Below are 24,242 nucleotides of genomic sequence, written 5' to 3' on the forward strand. Positions count from 1 at the left end.
CCACAAGGCAATACAATATCCTTTTTAGAACATATTTGACACTGTTTGAAAAGTGCCTGGACTTTCTTCTGAGTTGAAACAGTCTTTCATAGACCTTCATGGTGCAATATTGTACATGGACAATGCAAATCTCAGCTCATCCACAAAGTTTGGACTTCTAGCCAGAAGTAAGGATGAGACAATTGTTCAGGTTTTGGAGAAGAGGACTACTCACTGGTGCCACTTGCATAGTGCGCGTTAGAACCTGTCCATAGTCTTTTCTAGCTGATCTGTCTTGAGCAGTATCTTTCCAGTTAAACCACTTCACAGAGGCATGAAGGTCATTTCAGTCAGACAAATTTTCCCTACAGCCATCACCTCCTGCACTTCATTTTAATTGAGGTCCTATACACTATAAGGCGAAGGTGTGCAATATGTGGTTGAATGTGACCTGCAAGGTTCTTCATCCTAGGCTATGGTTCTTTTTGGCATTTTTGTGGCCTTGTGTGGAAGAAAAAGTGCACCAGGCCAGGCAATAGAAGAGGACATAGGAGAGCAGAGCACATGAGACCAGGAATAGCAAAAAGGTAAATAAGGTACAATCTTTGGAGTGCCTTTTTGGTGTATGGTGTGCTTGGATTTTTAATGGAGCCCACTGAATGAATGCACCATATCGATCCATCCCCCTGCTCCATAAGATTGGCCAACGCTGCTATAAGACAGGCCTATCAAGGATCACCTACCAAAACAACAAGTTTCTTCCTTCTATCCTGTCCTGGAGTGTAAGAGAGATGTTAGAAGAGACTTCTGAGATATGGAAACGATATCCAAGCCTTGGATAGACTTGGGCTTTATAGAGAGTATATTTTTGAGAAAAGAAACTTTGGGCACAAAACAGGAGACCAATTTCTTGGGAGGCAGCTTCAGCAATGAAAGGGTTGTGGGAGTTCCAATTGAGATTACAGGAGTTGGCAGGACCAAGAATGTCAACAGGCAAAGAGGGCTAAGGATGGTGCCCTTAGTCCCTGTTCACCTAATAACATTCTGGGCCTGACTAACTGCTGAGGCAATGCAAACAAAACTAGGTTGCTGAATGTAAAATAGAATCATCAGAAAGAGTGGATAGGTTTGGGCAATGAGTGAAAGATGTCATCCATATAAAAATGGAATAGACCGGGAGAGAGGACAGAACATTTGAAATCACCTGATAGGAGAAAGAAAATCAGAGAACGCAACATCAACTACAGCACTGACATGATGATGGAAAAAGACAGCAACTGAACTGTGGGGTTTACTAAAGGAGGATTTTACAGAGGTTATGACAGAACACCATAGGCAAGGGATTAAAAGAGGCAGGAAGATATAGGAATGGAATCAATTATTGTGGTCCCAGTTGGTGCCTATTTTCAATTATGGTTATAATGTGTTCTTGCAGCTTTTAAGAAGCGGGATTATAGCAGTATTTACGGCCGGAGAACCGTTTTTAAAGGCGGGATTATACGAGTATTTACGGGGGCGGTCCAATTATGTTTCAATGTTCTGGAACTCTGACAGTGAATGAGATCATGTCAGTTTCTGGCGGGAAAATGTAACAAGCGGAGAAGCGGGAGGCAAGAGTCCTGGCGGGAGAGGAGATAGGCTGACTGCCGGGGACTCAGGGCCGAGCCGCTCGTTACATAAAAGTCTATCCATCCCCCGTGTGAGTGCGGGCCCGCAGCCCCGGGAGACGAGGAGCCCAGTGGCCGATCCCACCATGGTGATCCTCAGGGAGGGAATCTGTCCCGGAGCCACCGCGCAGCTCATCCAGGCTTTAAAAGAACAGAACGTAAGAACAGGTAGGGAGCGGCCAGCCTCTGATCCGTGCTACCGGCTCCCTGGTGGGTATACTCACAAAGAAACAACTTGCATTTATATAGCGCCTTTCATAACGATGCAAAGCGCTTTACGACCAATGAAGTTCTTTTTGAAGTGCAGTCATTGTTGTAATGCCAAATGGAGACCTTTTTAGAAAGGGGCTGTTATATCACAACTTCTTGCCAAAACCCCGAGTAAGAATAACGTCTGATGCAAGCGGAATCACGCCAGCCTTTAGTTTGTTGGAATGCATTTGGAAATGGCAGTAGATATCACTGTGTATGGGGTTGGACTGGGTCCAAGTTTTTTTCCTGCCTCCAGGATATCACTAGGCAGGCTCATCAGTTCATGGAACAGCAGTTTTCAAACTTTTCTGTATGGGGGTTCTCCCTGTGAAATTGATGCTCTTCTGTCAGCTACCCGAATGCAAACATTTTATTAGGGGAAGGAAAATAAGTCAACAAGTACAGACATTTGCTGACAGAAATCAAAGAACTTTGGGGGACCCCCTCACTCTGGTTGCCAGCCCTCCAGGATTGTCCTGGAGTCCCCAGGGAGTAAAGATTAAACTCCTGGGAGCAACCTGGGAAATATAAATATTGCTGTGTTATATAGACCAGGAAGGCCCCAAGCCCTATCCCCAGTCTGTGCTGAGTTAGTGACTTACAATCAGGCTTACATTCCAGCACCTCCATAATAGGAGTAGGCCATTCAGCCCCTCGTGCCTGCTCCGCTATTTGATAAGATCATGGCTGATCTGTGATCTAACTCCATATACCTGCCTTTGGCCGATATCCCTTAATACCTTTGGTTGCCAAAAAGCTATCTCAGATTTAAATTTAGTAATTGAGGTAGCATCAATTGCCATTTGCGGAAGAGAGTTCCAAACTTCTACAACCCTTTGTGTGTAGAAGTGTTTTCTAATCTCACTCCTGAAAGGTCTGGCTCTAATTTTTAGACTGTGCCCCCTACTCCTAAAATCCCCAACCAGCGGAAATAGTTTCTCTCTATCCACCCTATCCGTTCCCCTTAATATCTTATAAACTTCAATCAGATCACCCCTTAACCTGCTAAACTCCAGAGAATACAACCCCAATTTGTGTAATCTCTCCTCATAACCTAACCCTTGAAGTCCGGGTATCATTCGAGTAAACCTACGCTGCACTCCCTCCAAGGCCAATATGTCCTTCCAAAGGTGCGGTGCCCAGAACTGTTCACAGTACTCCAGGTGCGGTCTAACCAGGGTTTTGTATAGCTGCAGCATAACTTCTGCCCCCTTGTACTCTAGTCCTCTAGATATAAAGGCCAGCATTCCATTAGCCTTATTGATTATTTTCTACACCTGTTCATGATACTTCAATGATCTATGTACCTGAAACCCTAAGTCCCTTTGGCCATCCACTATTTTTAACTTTTTACCATTTAGAAAGTACCCTGTTCTATCCTTTTTTGGTCCAAAGTGGATGACCTCACATTTGTCTACATTGAATTCCATTTGCCACAGTTTTGCCCATTCACCTAATCTATCAATATCGCTTTTTAATTTTATGTTTTCATCTACACTGCTTACAATGCCACCAATCTTTGTGTCATCGGCAAACTTAGATATGAGACTTTCTATGCCTTCATCTAAGTCATTAATAAATATTGTGAATAATTGAGGCCCCACGACAGATCCCTGCGGGACTCCACTAGTCACATCCTGCCAATGTGAGTACCTACCCATTATCCCTACTCTCTGTCGCCTTTCGCTCAGCCAACTTCCTAATCAAGTCCGTACTTTTCCCTCGATTCTATGGGCTTCTATCTTAGCTAACAGTCTCTTATGTGGGACTTTATCAAATGCCTTCTGGAAGTCCATATAAATAACATCCATTGACATTCCCCTGTCCACTACTTCAGTCACCTCTTCAAAAAATTCAATCAGGTTTGTCAGGCACGACCTACCTTTCACAAATCTATGCTGGCTCTCTCTGATTAACTGAAAATTTTCGAGGTGTTCAGTCACCCTATCCTTAATTATAGACTCCAGTATTTTCCTCACAACAGATGTTAGGCTAACTGGTCTATAATTCCCTGGTTTCCCTCTCTCTCCTTTCTTAAAAAGCAGAGTGACGTGCAATTTTCCAATCTAGAGTGACGGTTCCTGAATCCAGAGAACTTTGAAAGATTATCTGCAATGTGCTCACCTACTTCCTTTAAAACCCTGGGATGGAAACCATCTGGTCCTGGGGATTTGTCACTCTTTAGTGCTATTATTTTCTTCATTACTGTTGTTTTACTTATGTTAATTTTATCGAGTCCATGTCCCCGATTCAATATTAGTTTTCTTGGGATTTCCGGCATGCTATCCTCTTTTTCTACTGTAAATACTGACGCAAAGTAATTATTGAACATGTGCGCCATTTCCCCATTGTCAATGACAATGGGCCCAATATTAGGAGGGCGGGGCGTCGACTGGGCGCGTGGGTAGTGCGTCCATTGAAATCAGGGTGCTCTGCACGGAATCGCAGGCTAATTGGATCCACTTACCTGTGCTTCCAGGTTTCGTCTTGGAAAGCTGCGCAACAGGCGGACTGCGCATGCGCAGCATAGACTGTCAGCTGGAGGAGCCCTATTTAAAGGGGCAGTCCTCCACTGACTGCTGTTGCAGGCAATAGGAAAAATTACAGCATGGAGCAACCCAGGGGGAAGGCTGCTTCCAGGTTAATGATGCCTCACTCCAGGTATTACTGGAGGGGGAGGACAGAGATCTTCCCCCCGGCCTGCCTCTGCCACCAAGAAGGCCTGGCTCGAGGTGGCAGAGGAGGTCACCTGCACCACCAACATATCGCCCACCTGCATACAGTGCAGGAGGCGCTTCAATGACCTCAGTAGGTCAGCCGAAGTGAGTACACTTACTCATTCCCCTACACTCCGTCTGCCACATCACCACCCCCACCCCACATCTCCTTCTGCACTGCCAACACTACTCTATCACATCACTCCTCACACCCACTCAAAGCTCATCCTCATCTTACCTGCAGTTACTCACCTCGCCAGTACTCATCCCGCCACTACCACTCAACCCAATCCTCATACAATCTCATGATTCTATCTCATACTCACCCTCTCATGCATCTCTTTCACAGTCAGCCTCACTCAACCTGCCACTACCTGTGCTGCAGCCACAGGGCATGCATCACATATGTGCAGTAGGAAGCGTAAGGCAAACGTGTCGTGAGCATGAAGGGGATGCACAAGGGTGTTTGAGGGTTTGTCATGGTGTTTACCTATATTTAATTTCTGATCAACTCACATTACATATTATATTGTCACCACTACTGCCGTGTCTTTGCAAATCTTGTCTGGTTTGTGCAATAATGCCCTTTCCTGAGGATCACCATGAAGACCCACAACTGATGCCACCCATTGTGTCACTGCAGAGTGGGTGTAGGTGTATTTGCAGGGCTCTTTTGTGCAGACGACTGAGAGACGTCGGCGATGTCCCCGGTGGCACCCTGGAAGGATGCGGAGGAGAAGTTGTTGAGGGCAGTGGTGACTTTGACAGCGACAGGTAAGAAGATGGTGCTCGGGCCAGCCGGGAGCAGCTCGGCATGAAGGAGGCTGCAGATGTCCACGACTACATGTCGAGTGACTCTGAGCCTCCGTGTGCACTGCTGCTCAGAGAGATCCAGGAAGCTGAGCCTCGGTCTGTGGACCCTGTGGTGAGGGTAGTGCCCTCTGCGACGCATCTCTCTCTGCGGTAGCCCTCCATTTGAAAACTGCTGTGCAGGTGGATGTGTCACAGCGCTGTGTTGTGGAGCTCCACGTGTCAGAGGTGGACGGCGTGGCCGGCGAGGCTGGTGATGCTGTTCGTCCTCCGAGGAGGTCATGACTGCAGCCACGGCGGCCCCCATCCGGAAGATGTACATTTGAGGGGGTCCGCAAGGTAGGTAAATGTGTCAGGACACCGGGGTAAGTGTGCAAGTTTGTGAATTTTATTGTTAGGAGGAGGGTGGAGGAGGCCAAACTTTGTCCAAAGTGACAGAGTGGCCTCCTGCAATGAGTGAGGGTCTCCCCACCCCTCCCCCACCTGTCAAATGGACCTTTGCAGCTGCCACAGGCTGGTGGCTGCAACACGTCCATTTGAAATGGGAGTGTTTCCCCCAGTATGGGAAACAGTCTCAGTTCATTGCAAAACCCACCCCTCCTAAAATGTTTTGTTAATCAGGTTTGTAAACGACCTGAAATACTTTAATGAGTACTTTAAGTGGCACCCCGCCGGCATTAATTGCCGCGGGAGTCCCACGTGTGGGGCTGCGCGCACACGTCAGCGCGTCACTGGGGAACCCAGAAGTGGGTGGGTTGGAGCTGGGCTCCAGACCCGCCCCGGGAATCCCCGATTTTCGCAGCCCCCCCGCTGCGAACGCACCTGCTCGGGGGTGCGAAAATCGAGCCCAATATCTCCACTTACAGTTTTTAAGGGGCCAACACTGCTCCTGACCACCCTCTTTTTCCTCATATAACTATAAAAGTTCTTTGTATTGGTTTTGATATCCCTTGCAAGTTCCTTTTCATTCTCTCTTTTTGTAGCTCTTACTATCTGTTTTGTGACCCTTTGTTGATCTTTGTATCTTTCCCATTCGCCAGGATCTGTGCCATTTTTTGCCTTTCTGTATGCCCTTTCCTTATGTCTTATACTGTCCCTTACCTCTTTCGTTGTCCATGGCTGTTTTTGTTGGCAATTAGAGTTCTTGCCCCTCGGGTATAAACCAGTTCTGTATCACTTTAAATGTTTCTTTAAACATTTCCCACTGATCATCAGTCGTTTTACCCACTAACAGATTTGCCCAGTTTACTGTGGACAGTCTCTGTCTCATCCCATTGAAGTCGGCCTTACCCAAGTCTAGAATCTTAGCAGCTGATTCACTTTTTTCCCTTTCAAACACTACCTTGAACTCGATCATGTTATGATCACTATTGGATAGATGTTCATGCACAGTTAAGCTGTTAACTGAATCTGGTTCATTACTCATTACTAAATCTAGTATGGCTTGCCTCCTTGTTGCCTCTAGGACATACTGCTGTAGAAAACTATCCCGGACACACTCAAGAAATTCACTACCTTTCTGACTGTTGCTAGTCTGCTTTTCGCAATCTATGTGAAGGTTAAAGTCCCCCATTAAGACCACTCTGCCTTTGTTATAAGCTTGTCTAATCTCTGCATTTATACAATCTAGCACCTCAGAGCTGCTGCCAGGGATCCTATACACAACTCCCACTATAGTCTTAGATCCTTTCCTATTTCTCAATTCAACCCATAAGGTCTCTGTTGGCTGCTTACCTCTCATTATATCCTCCTTTATCATTGAAGTGATTTCATCTCTAATCACTAAGGCTACTCCTCCCCCTCTTCCATTTTCCCTGTCTCTCCTGTAGACCTTATAACCTGGTATATTTAGTTCCCAATCCTGACCATCCTGCAGCCATGTAATAACCAGTGATCTTGCTGGAAAGTGTGTGTGTTATCCATGTTCAAGTAGGCCCCTGATGTTCACAGTCCAGGCTCACATGAAGAATGAACACTTGGGCAAGGTGCTGAAAGCTGCCTGGCACCAATGGAACACTTGCCTCATTGAGAATCAGCACCTTCCGGAGAGTAGAGAATTTGGGGGGGGGGGGGGGGGGAGCTTTGTGTAAATAAGTACAGAAATGTTAGTGGGTAATGCAGTGATCTCCTCCTGTTCCATTTGTGGGTAATGCAATGATATCCTCCTGTTCCATTCATGGGTAATGTAGTGATATCCTCCTGGTCCATTAGTGGGTAATGCAGTGATATCAGCCTGTTGCGTAAGAGAGTAATAGTGATATCCTCCAGTTACACTAGTGAGTAAAGCAGTGATATTCCCCTGTTCCATTTGTGGGTAATGCAATGATATCCTCTTGTTCCATTCATGGGTAATGTAGTGATATCCTCCTGGTTCATTAGTGAGTAATGCAGTGATATTCCCCTGTTCTCTTTCCACCTCTGCTAGCTGACCCCTGATTGCAAAGTGCCTTGGGATGCTTTGCTCCATTAAAGATGCTGTATAAATAAATGTAAGCACTGTTTACGTCTGGGTCTTGGTTTGCAATCCAGCTCAGTCTGATGTATAAAAGTCTCCTCTCTCTGTTGGTCACAAGGACCCGGTCTGAGTTTTGGGGATCAGATTCCAATTTGTACTGGACACGGGCCTGTGAGATCACAAGACTATCCATGGTTCCACACAAATGAGCACTGAACTGTCAGTCTCATTCTGAGAGGTGGCAAGGATGGTGAGTATGTGAGATGGAAGTGTCACACTGATGCACTGAGAGGAGGGGGCTTCTGCTTTTGGGGTTAAGGATGTGGCTCTTTCTAATAGTTTTATGTACTCTTCAATCTTTTTCCTTTTTCAGTGGTAGACTTGGTGTCTGTAGATGTTGAAGACCTGGCACAGAAATGTTCCATTTCCTACAAGGTAATGAGGACACAGTTCCCTGGAAGTCTAAAGGCACCCAGTTTAATGATCGGGGCCTCATGTATTAAGCTGCCATTTGTGATGGTTAAAAGGGATTATCAGTCAGAGCTAATGAACAGTGCAGCACTCTTAAACAGGGCTCCATTCCTATTTCAAGCAGCCTTTTAAAAACTTCATTCACGAGCTGTGGGCACCGATGGCAAGGCTGGCATTTATTGCCCATCCCTAGTTTGAGTCATGGTTTGATACAACTGAGTGGCTTGCTAGACCATTTTAGAGAGCAGTTAAGAGTCAACCACGTCAATGTGGGACTGGAGTCACATAAAGGCCAGACCGGGTAAGGACGGCAGGTTTCCTTCCCTAAAGGACATTAGTGAATGTAAAGAATCTTACAACACCAGGATATAGTCCAACAGTTTTATTTGAAAATCACAAGCTTTCGGAGATTATCTCCTTCGTCACTCACCTGACGAAGGAGATAATCTCCGAAAGCTTGTGATTTTCAAATAAAATTGTTGGTCTATAACCTGGTGTTGTAAGATTCTTTACATTTGTCGACCCCAGTCCATCACCGGCATCTCCACATCATGGACATTAGTGAACCCATTGGGTTTTTAATGACAATCCGACAGCTTCATGGTCATATATTGGTACTGGCTTTTTATTTCCAGATTTTAAAAACTGAATTCAGATCCATAAACTGCCACGGTGGGATTTGAACTCACATTCTCTAGATTGTTAGTCCAGTTCCTTCCTGTCTTGAAGCGGCTCAGTCTCTCACTTCAGTTCAAGAGCCGTCTGTCATTAGCAACCACCTTCATGTTGTTTTTCGTCCAATTTATTTGCCTCCTCTCCTGAGGCTTCGGTTCCCTGCAGGGGTATTTTTCCATGAATGTCAGCAGCCCTCTGTTACCACTAACATGTGGTCCCTGCTTCATCTACCAACCTAGACAGTAGGTGGTGGCAGGCTATTCAACCGGTAGAAGGCAACACAGCCAAGCCTGATCCTGTCCTTAGCTGATGTCCACAGAGCTGCACGATCCAGCAGTGATGAAGGGCTAATACTTACCATGTTCCCCTCACCTCCCAGCGCAGGACTCTGAGCCCCAGGGTAGCCTGCCCATCCGCCATCATCCTGCTGAGAAATGCTAACTCACCGTAGATCAGGGATTGATCCTGAGATACTCTGGTCAGTTAATGCAGTGCCTAGTGGTTTTTTTTGTGTTCATGGGATGTGGGCTTCGCTGGCAAGGTCAGCATTTATTGCCCATGCCTAATTGCCCTTGAGAAGGTGGTGGTGAGCCGCCTTCTTGAACCGCTGCAGTCCGTGTGGTGAAGGTTCTCCCACAGTGCTGTTAGGTAGGGAGTTCCAGGGTTTTGACCCAGTGACGATGAAGGAACGGCAATATATTTCCAAGTCGGGATGGTGTGTGACCTGGAGGGGAACATGCAGGTGGCGTTGTTTCCATGTGCCTGCTGCTCCTGTCCTAGGTGGTAGAGGTCGTGGGTTTGGGAGGTGCTGTCGAAGAAGCCTTGGCGAGTTGCTGCAGTGCATCCTGTGGATGGTACACACTGCAGCCACGGTGCACCGGTGGTGGAGGGAGTGAATGTTGAGGGTGGTGGATGGGGTGCCAATCAAGCAGGCTGCTTTGTCCTGGATGGTGTCGAGATTCTTGAGTATTATTGGAGCTGCACTCATCCAGGCAAAAGTGGAGAGTATTCCATCACACTCCTGACTTGTGCCTTGTAGATGGTGGAAAGGCTTTGGGGAGTCAGGAGGTGAGTCACTCGCCGCAGAATACACAGCCTCTGACCTGCTCTTGTAGCCACAGTATTTATGTGGCTGGTCAATGGTGACCCCCAGGATGTTGATGGTGGGGGATTCGGCGATGGTAATGCCATTGAATGTCAAGGGGAGGTGGTTAGACTCTCTTGTTGGAAATGGTGCCTTTACTCACTCAGTTGAAGAGGGGAAAACCTACCTTGGTTTTTAAAAAATATATTTCTGCATCTGAACATTCAATCCGAGTGTACTTGGTCACAAGGGTCATGCTCAGTATTTTTGCTGTTTACAGACGCTGGTCGCTGTGAGGCGTGTGTTACTTGCCCAGTATTCTCCATTCCCTTCCAATGGTGCTGATCTCTACGAGGAACTCCTGGGTTCCACGGCCATCTTGTCTACAGGAAACCAGAAGTAGGTACTGCCTGATCCACCTGCTACACCTTAAAGGAAAGCTGCGCTGTAAACATTAGAAACATAGAAACAGGAGTAAGCCATTCAGCCCCTTGAGCCTGTTCTGCCATTCAGTTAGATCACAGTTGATCTGTACCTCAATTCAATTTACCCGCCTTTGATCCATATCCCTTAATACCCTTAGCTAACAAAAATCTATCAATCTCAGTCTTGAAAATTTCAATTGATCCAGCATCCACAGACCTTTGGGGGAGGGAATTCCAGATATCCACTACCCTTTGTGTGAAGAAGTGCTTCCTGATTCCACTCCTGAATCACCTAGCTCCAATTTTAAGATTATGCCCCGTTGTTCTGGATTCCCACACCAGAGGAAACAGTCTCTCTGCAAACAGGTTATTTGGTCATTATCTCATTGTGGGACCTTGCTGTGCGCAAATTGGCTGCCGCATTTCCTACAATACAACAGTGTCTACACTTCAAAAGCACTTCATTTGGCTGTAAAGTGCTTTGCAATATCCTGAGGTCATGAAAGGCACGATATAAATGCAAGTTTTTTATTTTATCTATACTATCAAATGCCTTTATCATTTACAAGCCTTCTATTTGATCACCCCACAATTTTTTAAAAATTTATTCATGGGATGTGGGCGTCGCTGGCAAGGCCGTCATTTATTGCCCTTGAGAAGGTGGTGGTGAGCCGCCTTCTTGAACTGCTGCAGTCCGTGTGGTGAAGGTTCTCCCACAGTGCTGTTAGGAAGGGAGTCAATCTTCTATACTCAAGGGATTTAAGCAAAGTTTTGGAACTGGTCATCATAATTTAATCCTTTAAACCCTGGTGTCATTCTGGTGAATCTGCGCTGCACCCCATCCAAGGCCTAGCACTTCCTGTTTTCTGCTCATCATTCACACATAGGCAGGAGAGTGCAGGAGTAACTGAGAACAGTCACCTTACAGAGAGCCCACGGTTTACTTTCATGATCTGGAAGTGCTCTGTTGCCTTCTTGCTCTTCTGAGGTTTCCTAGATTTTGTGAAGTTATCATAACATCGTGAAAAATGACTGATAGAATGACTGACAGATTCTTGCCAGATCCAGGATATAAGGATATTAACAGTGTTCTCTATATTTATTCCCCATTAACAGACTACCCGTGTGCCTGTATTCATTCCCCATTAACAGGCTACCTGTGTGCCCCATATTTATTCCCCATTAATAGGGGACCTGTATGCCTGTACTTATTCCCCATTAACAGGGGACCTCTGTGTCCCATATTCATTCCCCATTAACAGGGGACCCGTGCCACCTGGTTGTGGATCATAGATTTGTACATTATGATATCCTGAGGAATCAGTGACCCAACACGAGGAGCTCCTTCAGGTTTCACTCACAGTCTCTGTTGAGATAAATGCATTAAATATTTGAAACTCTTTCAGTGGGTCTGTTTTTTAGTTATGTGATTTGAAAGGTGGCTGGTTTATTTTCATCTTCACATGAGTTGAATATGTCCACTGTCTTGTGCCAATCACTGCGATCTGCAGACGACATGGGAAAGGAAAAGTGGAGAAAATGAGGAACAGCGTGTCTTGTGGTGCTTTTCTGGTGTTTGTTTGGTTTGAATCCTGGAAGCCGGGGTCCCTGAGCCAGTTCCCTAAACCTGTCTCTTACCCTAGTTCTATGATTGTGGCGGCAGGATAAGGTTGCTGGATTTAGTGTAAATGCAGGGAGCTGGCTTATAGGCACAGGTCTCCTGATTTCTGACGTAAACCAGTACTAATGTAGAAGTGCCCAACAAAGATTAGTAAGGGTGAGGGAGGCCATTCAGCCCATCTATCTTGAATGAGGTTTTGCCTCCACTACTTTGTATTGCTGCAACATTGAGGAGTTTGGGTCAGACTTCCTCTCACCTTGTTATCCAGTTTTTAAGTGCTGTTGATGATTTGATCTCTGCCTGCTTTCTGCAGCCTGGATAAGTTGCTGGACTCGGGCCTTTACACTGGAGAGCTGATCGAGTTTGTTGGAGCGCCAGGCAGCGGAAAAACTCAGGTAAGAACCCTCTGGCCTTTGGCAACAAAGGCACTTTAAATGCAAACGCTGCGTTACTGTCCTTGGGGATTATCTGGGTAAAAATCACTCTTGTCCAACCATCCATTATTTCCCTTCAGTTCCTCCACAGCTCCAAATTCTTCATCCTGCACATAGATGCCTTTAAGTGGAAGCTAGATAAGCACATGAGGGAGAAAGGACTAGAAAGGTATCCTGATAGGGTTAGATGAAGTAGGGAAGGAGGAGGCTCGTGTGGAGAATAAATGCCAGCATAGACCATTTGGGCTGAATGGCCTGTTTCTGTGCTGTGGTTTCGATGTAACCCCTTCCTCACTGTTGATTTTCTCATTGCTAAAAAAGCTCCTATGGAGCCTTGGTTTCTCATTTAAAACAAGAATATGGGCACTGCACCTCAGGAAGGATATACTGGCCTTGGAGAGGGTGCAGTGCAGATTCACCAGAATGATATCGGGACTTAGAGGGTTAAATTATGAGGACAGATTGCATAAACTTGGTTTTGTATTCCCTTGAGTATAGAAGATTGAGCAGTGATCTGATCGAGGTGTTTAAAATGTTAAAAGGATTCGATAGGGTAGATACAGAGGAACAATTTCCTCTGATGGAAGAATCAAGAACGAGGGGACATAATCTTAAAATTAAAGCTAGGCCATTTAGGAGTGAAATCGGGAAGCTCCTTTTTACACAAAGGGTAGTAGAAATCTGGAATTCACTCCTCCAAAAGGCTGTGGATGCTGAGGGTCAATTGGAGCTCCCATGGCTGAGATCGATTGATTTTTGTTGGGTAAGTGTATCAAGGGATATGGAACTACGGTGGGTAAATGGAGTTGAGGTACAGATCAGCCATGATCCATTTGAATGGTGGAGCAGACTTGAGGGGCTGAATGGCCTACTCCTGTTCCTATGTTCATTTAATGATCGATGCCCATGTGATGTACTGGTGCACAGGTACTGGTACATTGGCGTGCCATTGGTAATGCCACAGACGGGTAAGATACCGGCTCCCTACATAATGACTTCACCGTCTATGCAATGCCGAGCTGTTTTCCTAGTGGGTGAGATGGCTGTTCAGGTGCCGCGGTGCCCTGGATTACTCTTGCGCAGCTGGTCATGGAAGCATAAAGTGCAGAACCAGAAAAGGCCATTTGGCCCATCAAGCCCGTTCCCTCTATGGACCATGTACAATTTCCCTGACCTGGACTATCTCCAACCCGCCCACTCTCCTGGGCCCACTGTCTACAGTTTAAACCTGCAAGGAAATAAAAGTTCTGGAAACTTCTCGCAGCACTAAAGCTGATCAAACCCAGAGTATTCATCCAGCTTTATGACCCACACTTGCACCCCATGATCCCAGCTCCAGAGGTTTTGATACGAGCTGATCCTAAGAGCCTATTACCTGCCTGCCACCTTGGCCAGGAAATACTGCCCCGGCAGGAGGGTGAACTAACCAAAAATAATTCAACACAAATCTGGTTTTATGACTTTTGCCACTGAACAGAAGGTGAGTTTTTGTTGCAGTGAAGTTTTTGTCCAAACTGAAACCAGGAGGCCTGTGGATACTCCATGCTCAGCCTGTTTACCCCATTAAATTGTTATCAAGGGCCATAATCCCAACTAATGCCTTGCTTAAGGAGCTCTCTGGAGTGCTGCATCAGAAGACCCAGATCAGCGCCAGTGATTTCCCCACACGGTGAGCTGCAGAATCAGACACCTCCATCTGCCAGGTGGAGGCCTGGTGTTTCCCCAGAAGAAAATGGTGGAAAACAAACAGCAGGACTGTGAGTTCCGTGACATAGTTTGGTTTTAAAATGGCCCTCTCCCTTGCTGTCCGGGAGCTGGGATTACCTTGTTTCCCAATAGTATTCCCATGCTGTTTTTTTCTGGAGAGCAGGAGACAGACTCTGGATGGCCACAAATGGAGGCTTACAGAGGCGTAGATGGGGAAGATTGATGAGCCCACAAATAGCTTTTGGGTCTTTTATCGATAATACTTTGTACCCTGGCAGCAAGTAGCCTTACTTTAGGAATCAAACATCCAATCAGATCTCCGAGGGGTGATATTGTATGGGTTTGTATCCAGTGTGCAGCCTCAGTCAACGGGAGTGTAGATCAAAGAGAGGGCCGATTCTGCCACCTGTACTAGCCAGGGCATCCTTCCCTACCCCCCTCTTCCCCCACAAACATTGCCAGGCATTATCCCGGCAACCAGTGCGTACTGAAGATAAACTCAGGCCAGGCGGGCACCTTTTGAAACCGACTGCTCCAAAATATTCCGGGTTTACTGGCGCCTTTTCGTTGTGATGATTTCTGTGCCTTGCCTGGTGAACTTGTCCCTCTGAATTTTTGGCTCTGGCCAGCTGATTGATTAAGCAAATCGAAACTACACAAATGGATTGTTCTGGTAGTTAGGGGTCGGGGTGTATGTGTTTCAGTGTTTTAACCTCTCCAATTACTTGCTGTTAAAGGTGTGCCTCAGTTTAGCAGTGAACATATCATGTGAGCTGAAGCAGAAAGTCCTCTACATTGATTCGACAGGGGGACTGACCGCCTCTCGCCTCCTGCATCTGATCGAAAGCCAGGTCGACAGCATGGAGGGGCAGGTAGGGGCAGATTCAGCTCTCATTCTCGCGCTCTCCTCGACATTTCCCTACGTTAAAAACAGTAACAACTGTTAAAAAGGACCTCATTGGTCGTGAGGGGCTTTGGGACGATAGGCGCTATATAAATGCAAGCTCTTTCTTTCTTTCCTCCTCACTTTCTTCCTTGCTCACCCACGACTCCCCTTTCTCCCATTCTCTCCCTCACACCTTCTCCCCCTCGTTTCACAGAGTGAAGCTCTCCAGAGGATAGAGGTGGTGCGTGTGTTTGAAGTGTACCACATGCTGGATGTACTGCAGGACCTCAGGACGAGCTTCACACGCCAGGTAGGAAGTGGCGGTGATAGGGTACAGATCACGAGTATCAGGGTACTCAGGCACACAGAACTTTTCATGTTATCCCCATGTCTGCTGCTAAAGTCTCTTTCTCTGTCCCCCCCAACCCCTCGTCATGGTGAAATAAAAGGTCCTGCTACAGATTCCCCCTCCCTTCCTCCTTCCTTTCCTCCTCCCCCCCACCCTTTCCTTTCCTCCCCCCCCCCCTTTCCGTTCCTCCTTCCTCCCCTTTCCGTTCCTCCTTCCTCCCCTTTCCGTTCCTCCTTCCTCCCCTTTCCGTTCCTCCTTCCTCCCCTTTCCTTTCCTCCTTCCCCCCCCCCTTTCCTTTCCTCATTCCCCCCCCTTTTCCTTTCCTCCTTCCCCCCCTTTCCTTTCCTCCTTCCCCCCCTTTCCTTTCCTCCTTCCCCCCTTTCCTTTCCTCCTCCCCCCCCTTTCCATTTCCTCCTCCCCCCTTTCCATTTCCTCCTCCCCCCCTTTCCATTCCTCCTTCCCCCCCTTTCCATTTCTCCTTCCCCCCTTTCCATTCCTCCTTCCCCCCTTTCCTCCTCCCCCCCTTTCCTTTCCTCCTCCCCCCCTTTCCGTTCCTCCTTCCCCCCCTTTCCATTTCCTCCTTCCCCCCCCTTTCCGTTCCTCCTTCCCCCCCTTTCCTTTCCTCCTCCCCCCTTTCCTTTCCTCCTCCCCCCTTTCCTTTCCTCCTTCCCCCCCTTTCCTTTCCTCTTCCCCCCCTTTCCTTTCCTCCTCCCCCCCCTTTCCATTCCTCCTTCCCCCCCTTTCCTTTCCTCCTCCCCCCTTTCCTTTCCTCCTTCCCCCCCTTTCCTTTCCTCTTCCCCCCCTTTCCTTTCCTCCTCCCCCCTTTCCTTTCCTCCTTCCCCCCCTTTCCTTTCCTCCTCCCCCCCTTTCCATTCCTCCTTCCCCCCTTTCCTTTCCTCCTTCCCCCCCTTTCCTTTCCTCCTTCCCCCCCCCTTTCCTTTCCTCCTTCCACCCCTTTCCATTTCCTCCTCCCCCTTTCCATTTCCTCCTCCCCCTTTCCATTTCCTCCTTCCCCCCTTTCCATTTCCTCCTCCCCCTTTCCATTTCCTCCTTCCCCCCTTTCCGTTCCTCCTTCCCCCCTTTCCTTTCCTCCTCCCCCCCTTTCCTTTTCTCCTCCCCCCCCCCTTTCCTTTCCTCCTCCCCCCTTTCCTTTCCTCCTCCCCCCCCCTTTCCTTTCCTCTTCTCCCCCCCCTTTCCTTTCCTCTTCTCCCCCCCCCTTTCCTTTCCTCTTCCCCCCCCTTTCCTTTCCTCTCCCCCCCTTTCCTTTCCTCTCCCCCCCCCTTTCCTTTCCTCCTTCCCCCCTTTCCTTTCCTCTTCCCCCCCCTTTCCTTTCCTCTTCCCCCCCCTTTCCTTTCCTCCTTCCCCCCTTTCCTTTCCTCCTTCCCCCCTTTCCTTTCCTCTTCTCCCCCCTTTCCTTTCCTCTTCTCCCCCCTTTCCTTTCCTCTTCCCCCCTTTCCTTTCCTCCTTCCTCCCCTTTCCTTTCCTCCTTCCTCCCCTTTCCTTTCCTCTTCCCCCCTTTCCTTTCCTCTTCCCCCCTTTCCTTTGCTCTTCCCCCCTTTCCTTTCCTCTTCCCCCCTTTCCTTTCCTCTTCCCCCCTTTCCTTTCCTCTTCCCCCCTTTCCTTTCCTCTTCCCCCCTTTCCTTTCCTCTTCCCCCCTTTCCTTTCCTCTTCCCTCCTTTCCTTTCCTCTTCCCCCATTTCCTTTCCTCCTTCTTCCCCTTTCCTTTGCTCTTCCCCCCTTTCCTTTGCTCTTCCCCCCCTTTCCTTTGCTCTTCCCCCCTTTCCTTTCCTCCTTCCCCCCTTTCCTTTCCTCCTTCCCCCCTTTCCTTTCCTCCTTCCCCCCCTTTTCCTTTCCTCCTTCCCCCCCTTTTCCTTTCCTCCTTCCCCCCCTTTTCCTTTCCTCCTTCCCCCCCTTTTCCTTTCCTCCTTCCCCCCCTTTTCCTTTCCTCCTCCTTCCCCCCCTTTTCCTTTCCTCCTCCTTCCCCCCCCTTTTCCTTTCCTCCTCCTTCCCCCCCTTTTCCTTTCCTCCTCCTTCCCCCCCTTTTCCTTTCCTCCTCCTTCCCCCCCTTTTCCTTTCCTCCTCCTTCCCCCCCTTTTCCTTTCCTCCTCCTTCCCCCCTTTTCCTTTCCTCCTCCCCCCCTTCCCCACCCTCTCTTCCCTTCTCCAGCACGTTGCCAGGCATTGTCCCAACAACCAGTGTATACTGAAGATAAACTCTCACCTTTTGCAACTAACTGCTCCGTGATAATCGGCGTTTACTGCCGCCTCCTCGTTGTGTTGATTTTCGTGCCGACAGGTCTTACTGTTTCCGCAGGTGACGGGCGCTCGCAGTTCGGTAAAAGCTGTTGTGGTCGATTCGGCCTCAGCTGTGCTTTCCTCCATTTTGGGTGGTCATCAGGTAGAAGGTGAGATATGGTTTGAAACGCTCTGTTCAAGCGGGCTGGCTATATCAAGCTTTATAGAATTAAATGTAACGAGTGAGGGGCACTGCACTGGGGCGCAGGATGTCAGAGATGCACGTTTGTGCCTGCGACTCCCTCATACAGTGAATTGATAGTCTCAGCTGTGCCACTGGGCGCAGGATGGAGGGAGAGGCATTCACGCAGCAGTACCGCCCAGCTCCTCGTGTACTGGGGCTAAAGGGGTTAAATTATGAGGACAGGTTGCATAGGGGCTTGTATTCCTCTGAGTATAGAAGACTAGGGGGTGATCTCATTGAGGTGTTAAAGATGACTAAAGGATATGATAAGGTAGATAGAGAGAAACTATTTGCTCTGGTGGGAGAGTCCAGAACAAAGGGGCAGAACCTTAAAATTAGAGCTAGGCCGTCCGGAGGTGATGTCAGGAAGCACTTCTTCACACAAAGGAGAGTGTAAATCTGGAACACTCCTTCCCCCCGACTTCCCCCCCAAAAAAAATGGCTGCTGAGGCTGAGGGTCAATTGAAAATTTCAAAACTGAGATTGATAGATTTTTGTTCAGTAAGGGTATTAAGGGATATGGAACCAAGGCAGGTAGACGGAGTTAAGTTACAGATCAGCCATGATCTGATTGAATGGCGGAACAGGCTTGAGTGGCTGAATGGCCTTCTCCTGTTCCTATGCTCCTATATATTTAAGTGCAGCCTTGGCCTGGGAGCAGGTCAGCCACCAATCTCTTCCATTAGGGATGGTGAGCAGGATACAGAGGTGCAAGATAAGGGAAGAAAGGAAACCACAGCAGTACCTTGAGAAGCTGATTGAGATGCTGAGAGAGTGGGTTTGTGCAAAGTGAAGTTTGCTCCCAAGATGGAGAGGCCCTTGAATCCGCAAGACTTGGGGGATAAGTGAGAAATGAGTTCCAATGAGGAACAGCACAACAGCTGGGAGTGTAGAAACAGTAGGATGAAGAGTTGTGGTCGGGGTGTTATCCATGCATGATGTGGGTAGGGTTGCCAACCCTCCAGGATTGACCTGGAGTCTCCAGGAATTGAAGATTATTCTCCAGGACACTGCTGTGAGCAATCCTGGAGAAAAACCACAGGGGCATTAATAAATTGTTTGTTTTTTCATTTTCTTTGAACACTTTTGTTTATTAGTTATAAAAATATTGCAGATGGGGAGGAAAAGGCTGTTTAATTGACAGTCAAGAATCATCCAATCAATTAACAAAGATTGTTTGCTTTCCAATTGGTGTGGGAAGGCAGTTGGATGTGTCGGGCGACCAATGGTGGGAGCATGGGGGTGGGGCAATTGGAGGTCATGTGATGAAATCTCCAGGAATATGACCAACCAGAGTTGGCAACCCTAGATTTGCTCAGGGACTGCAACAAACCCCGGGTGGAAAGGCCGCAGAATGGAGGGGAATAGACAAACAGAGCGGAGGTGGCTTAACTATACGCAAGAGGAGAAGGTGGGATAGCCTAGTAGTTATGGTATTGGATTAGCAACCCAGTGGTCGTTAGTTCAAATCCCAGCAGGGCAAGTTGAGAAAGTGAACTCAGTAAACCTGGTAATTTCTAGCTGGCACCAGAAAAATGACTGAAATGGGCTGGATTGTGGTAAAACCCATTAATGCTCTTCAGGGAAAGGAACTGTCTCTCCAACCCTGGTCTGGTGCCAATTTTTCTTTTTATAACTACTGACCTCCAGAAATGTGTCTTCCTGGGGGAGGGACCTAGCGCCCCCGCCCCAGTTCTCAGATCCGGCCATTTCCCCAGCAAACAAGTGCCCACCAGTGCTTTTCAGTTAAGGAATCTCCCTCTGACTCCACAGGCTTTAGGTGGGTCAGCGGCAGAAGCCCCAAGTGGGGGCATCTCAGCACTTATGCCGAGTTGCACGGCCTCCCCACTCCTGCAGATTTCTGGGGCCGAAATGTTTTTCAGAGATAGACACCACACGCTGCTATTTTGCACTGGGTAAGAATCCCTCGGCCCCTGCAGGGCTGGCTTTGACTCAGCCCCGTAACAGTCTCCCAATTCAAGCATAATCTGACTCTATTCCCGTCTACTGTCATGTCTGTTGTGTGTGTCTTTGGGTTTTATTTTTTAGGTATGTCTCTCATGATGCAGCTCGCAAGGGAACTGAAGACTATGGCCAAAGAATTGGGTGTCACTGTAATAGTGAGTACAGGAAACTGTTCCACAGAGAGTTCTGTGATCTGTTTATTTATTTTTAAATAAATAGTTGGGCTGAATTTAACAGTACAAAGCATTACAAAGAGCTGTGATTATTTATTATTCTTAGGGTGCAGCGGTGATTTACCAGAATGAAAACAGGGATGAGGGACTTCAGTTGTCTGGAGAGATTGGAGAAACTGGGGTTGTTCTCCTTAGAACAGAGAAGGTTAAGGGGAGATTTGATAGAGGTGGTCAAAATCATGAAGGGTTTTGATAGAGTAAATAAGGAGAAACTGTTTTCAAAAGAACCAGAGGTGAGATGAGGAGCAATTGTTTTATGCAGCGAGTTGTTATGATAAAAATTAAGTCTTGAATTTATATCGTGCCTTTCGTGACCTCAGGATGAACCCAAAGCGCAATACAGTCAATGAAGTACTTTTGAAATGTAGTTACTGTTGTAATGTAGAAACACGGCATTGCCTGAAATGATGGTGGAAGCAGATTCAAGAGTAACTTTCAAAAGGGAATTGGATATATACTTGAAAACTTGAGGTCATGAAAGGCGCTGTATAAATGCAAATCTTTTCTTTCTTTCTTTCCACTCTCGCCCAGTACTTTCCATTAGGAGCCAATGGATAAAAGTCAGGAGTGTTAGCTGACTTTTTTTTCTCTTCCTCCCCCTCCTCCCCACTCTTCCTAGTTCAGCGGGGGCTTAGATTAATAGGAACACCACATTACCACCTTAGAGATTACGTAACTCGGCATAAACCAGCACAGATTCTGGGTCTTCCAGTCTGAATGGCTCAGTGTCATTATCTACCCACTGAACCTTTGGCAGAGTTAACTGTTTAATTGTAAAATGAGCAGTAAAGAATGAACAAAATCCATGGAGAAAGGCGGACCGATTCCATTGACTGTTCTTACTTGTCAGGTGACAAACTGTGTCGTCCAGGACACCAGCGGAGGGGTGAAGCCAGCTCTGGGGCGCTCGTGGAGTTACGTCCCCAACATCCGCGTCCTCCTCCGGCACAGAACAGTAGGAGCGGGTTTGCACCCTACGAAGCACACTGCAACGATACTGAAATCATCCCGGCAGGTGGGTGGGCAGTGCCCGCTGTATGGAGACCCACAAGTGGCGTGCGGGTGGACCATCCTACCTCCTCTGCCGGCTTCGCACCAATAGCACGGAGGATTGGCCCATAAGACACATTGCACTCTTTCTTTTTCTCTCTCTCCTTCTTATTCTTTCCCACACTGAGAAACTTTGGAACTCCTCATCGCTCCGTCTTTCCATTTTACAAGGTGGGCAAGTCGCTGATGACTACTGTTTAACTTCCTCCTACTCTTTCCAATCTGCACCGAGGGCCTTTGCCATTTGCCTCTGCTCCTCAATTTAAACCAAAAAACTGGAAGCAGGAGGAATAGGTGAAGGAAAAGAATCTGCCCTTGAGGAGCGTTTTCCTCATTGAGTAGTTTCGTGGACAGGAGGTACTTCCCTGGAACTGGTTTGGACACTGCTAACTATCTGTCGTCTTTTGATGGACACGTTTGTCCTGCAGAAGACACTATGAGATAGAGACTCTGAACCAGGGCTCCTGGTGCAGAGTTGGTGTCCCAAGTTCACCATCTGTACATGGTGCCAACACTGCAGATTAGTGAGATCTACCTCTGTTTCTATGGTGACAAAACTACCGCCATTTTATCCCTTCCTGTTTTACCCCCGTATAAATTTAATCTGGATGTGGACAGACACAGTCATCGCTGTGATGATCACATTGTTACACAGGCTTCAATTTACACGTTTGAGGAGAAATGTCTTGGAGGGCACTCGACTGATACTAGGATGGCCTTGAGGGGAGGAGCTGACTCTTCTCTCGTACGAGGAGGGGCTTGGGGGAGTGACTCTTCCCTGATCCTAGTGTGAACTGCGGGGAGGGGAACGGTGACTGCCTCCCTGATAATAGTATGGATCAGGTATCTTCGCACCATTCTCTTCTCCCCCCCCCCCCCCCCTCCCATTACTAACATGGCCTGGGGGTTACCTCTGCTCAGTACCTTCCGTCTATCCCTGTAGGGAAGCAGGTACCTCCCAAGGGAGCAGAGTCATGATTGGTAATTCTCCAGGTATATCCCTGCTCCTTGATCCACTGCCAATCCCGTCCTCGCGCCTGTCTCAGAACCATTTCAAACCTTGATCTCATTTGTATGTATTTTTTTCCTTCAGCCTACCAGAGTTAGCGTAGAGTTTGACATCACTTCCTGCGGAACACTGGCCAACCGAGCTGCTTCCTCTCAACACGCTGCTGGTGACCTTGACGACACATAATAAAGCCTGGCTGGACTCTGTAGATATAGAACTATGTGTAAACATTTGTAGTACAATGAATGTATTGAGAAAATAAGATCAGTTTGATAAGTTCGGGGCCTCTTTCTCCCCTCTCCTCCTGAAGACTGGATGCAGTTGTTTGGGGAGCCTTATCCTGGCACATTTTGGAAGATCAAAAGACCTCTTGCCCCATCTGCTCCCCTGTGCACTGCAGGCTGTTGTGAGATTCACAGTGCCTATCGCTTCCTCCCGGGCCCTCAGCCTTCCTCTCCTGGGGGGGGGGGCTGGGATACTGAACAGAGCAACTCTCTTTTGGAGCACCTCCTTCAGCTGGAGCTGTGGCCATGTTAATGATGTCAGACAATACAATAGCAACAAAAGAATTTTGCACTGATTTATGAATGATGGGAGTGTTATACCATGTAATGCAGAATATATTCTATTCAGGTGAGCCACGTCCCTTTAAGGCTATAAAGTCTAATTGTTAAGTGGGTATAACAATACTGTCTTGTACTTTGCAGTACCTGCCTAATATCACTGTTTCTGTATAACTAAAGTGTAAATAAATGTAATTAGTAATTTTAGCCTGCGTAGTCGGGTACTGAATGTGCTTTCCACATTTGAATTGAAAGGAAGCCCTACACAAATCCCAATGCTCGGGGTACTGCAAAATGGGGCCATTGTTAGAAAAGGGGTACGGAACCGGAGACATCTACTCCCCAGCTCACAAGGGGCTCATCTGGTCTAACCACTGAGGGGATAACGGTGGTTAAAAGCCCCAAACTGTAAAACAGTGTGAGAAACTGCTCTTCCTGCAACAGCCACGAGATGGAGTCTGGACTCAATTTTTAAAAAATGGATTTTAAAATTATAGTTTGAAAAATGTCATTTCAGACACAGGATGGGAAGAGGACATTTTAGGCAATGATAGTGTGTGGAAAATTCACTCCTCCTGTTGACGGGCCTGTATTTCACTTTCACTGTGATTCTTACAGGGGTTGTATCCAGACTTTAGCTGAGTCGGCACCTAGCAAACCACACACCAGTGTAATTCAGAAGAAGCCTGGTGTGAGATTCCACTGGGAAGATGCTCTTACTGACTGTGTGCTTTGACCCGAGGCACTTTGTTCCATCTCCTTGATGGCACAGGACACTCCATGCATACTTTGCCCATAATCCTACACCCCCATCTTCCCTCCTTCATTGAGGCTCCTGAAATGTTAGGCCCAGTATCTGCCCTCACTGCCCAGTGTTTGCCTCTTATGTTCCCAAAAATATACTGACCCATTACTGTAAGTGTTGTACATTATTTCAAATCCTGTCTTTTGTAAATATTGATCCTCTGCTAAAATACACCATTAAGTTAACCATTGATCATCTCATCTCAGCTTCCTATCTGGGCCCGTGTCTCGGTCTGTCAGTGAGCACGTGGTACTTCACTAAACTATGGATCAGCATTTTCTTAGAGGTGACTTGTTTCCTTCTCACTACAGTGATGTCAATTAAAAATGTGTCGCACACAGACTAGAAGGTCCTTGCTTCAAGATGCCAGCCTTGGCACTCTCACCTCCGAGTCAGAAGGTTGTGGGTTCAAACCCCACTCCAGAGACTTGAAGCAGAAAATACAGGCTGACACTCGCAGTGCAGTACTGAGGGAGTGCTGCACTGTCGGAGGTGCCGTCTTTCCGGTCTGCCTTCTCAGGTGGATGTAAAGGATCCCACGACACTATCCTGGCCAATATTTATCCCTCAACCAACATCACTAAAACAGATTACCTGGTCATTATCT

General features: G+C 47.5%; 1 protein-coding gene across 3 annotated transcripts; it reads left to right on the top strand.

Annotated features, from left to right (window-relative positions):
• Positions 1–1,485: 1,485 nt before the first annotated feature.
• rad51d (RAD51 paralog D) lies at positions 1,486–23,037 on the top strand. 3 transcript variants are annotated; one of them, XM_068008034.1, is made up of 10 exons: positions 1,486–1,856; positions 8,254–8,315; positions 10,391–10,509; positions 12,470–12,551; positions 15,035–15,169; positions 15,398–15,493; positions 17,846–17,936; positions 20,060–20,130; positions 21,059–21,223; positions 22,352–23,037. In XM_068008034.1, exons 1-10 carry the CDS (start codon positions 1,733–1,735, stop codon positions 22,451–22,453), a joined length of 1,047 nt encoding a protein of 348 aa, XP_067864135.1. In that variant the 5' UTR covers positions 1,486–1,732; the 3' UTR covers positions 22,454–23,037. The 3 variants fall into 3 exon arrangements, with proteins under 3 accessions (XP_067864135.1, XP_067864136.1, XP_067864137.1); XM_068008035.1 differs by having other exon boundaries at positions 1,486–1,814; XM_068008036.1 differs by lacking the exon at positions 20,060–20,130.
• Positions 23,038–24,242: the final 1,205 nt, after the last annotated feature.

Source organism: Heptranchias perlo, chromosome 28, assembly GCF_035084215.1.
Source record: "Heptranchias perlo isolate sHepPer1 chromosome 28, sHepPer1.hap1, whole genome shotgun sequence".
Taxonomy (NCBI): Eukaryota; Metazoa; Chordata; class Chondrichthyes; order Hexanchiformes; family Hexanchidae; genus Heptranchias; species Heptranchias perlo.

Bases quoted from the DNA above. Each gene is read 5' to 3' on its own strand.
- rad51d (XM_068008034.1), top strand. From the start codon at position 1,733: ATGGTGATCCTCAGGGAGGGAATCTGTCCCGGAGCCACCGCGCAGCTC. The intron at 15,170-15,397 runs GTAGGGGCAGAT...CTCGTTTCACAG, and splicing joins TCGACAGCATGGAGGGGCAG to AGTGAAGCTCTCCAGAGGAT. The intron at 17,937-20,059 runs GTGAGATATGGT...TTTATTTTTTAG, and splicing joins GGGTGGTCATCAGGTAGAAG to GTATGTCTCTCATGATGCAG.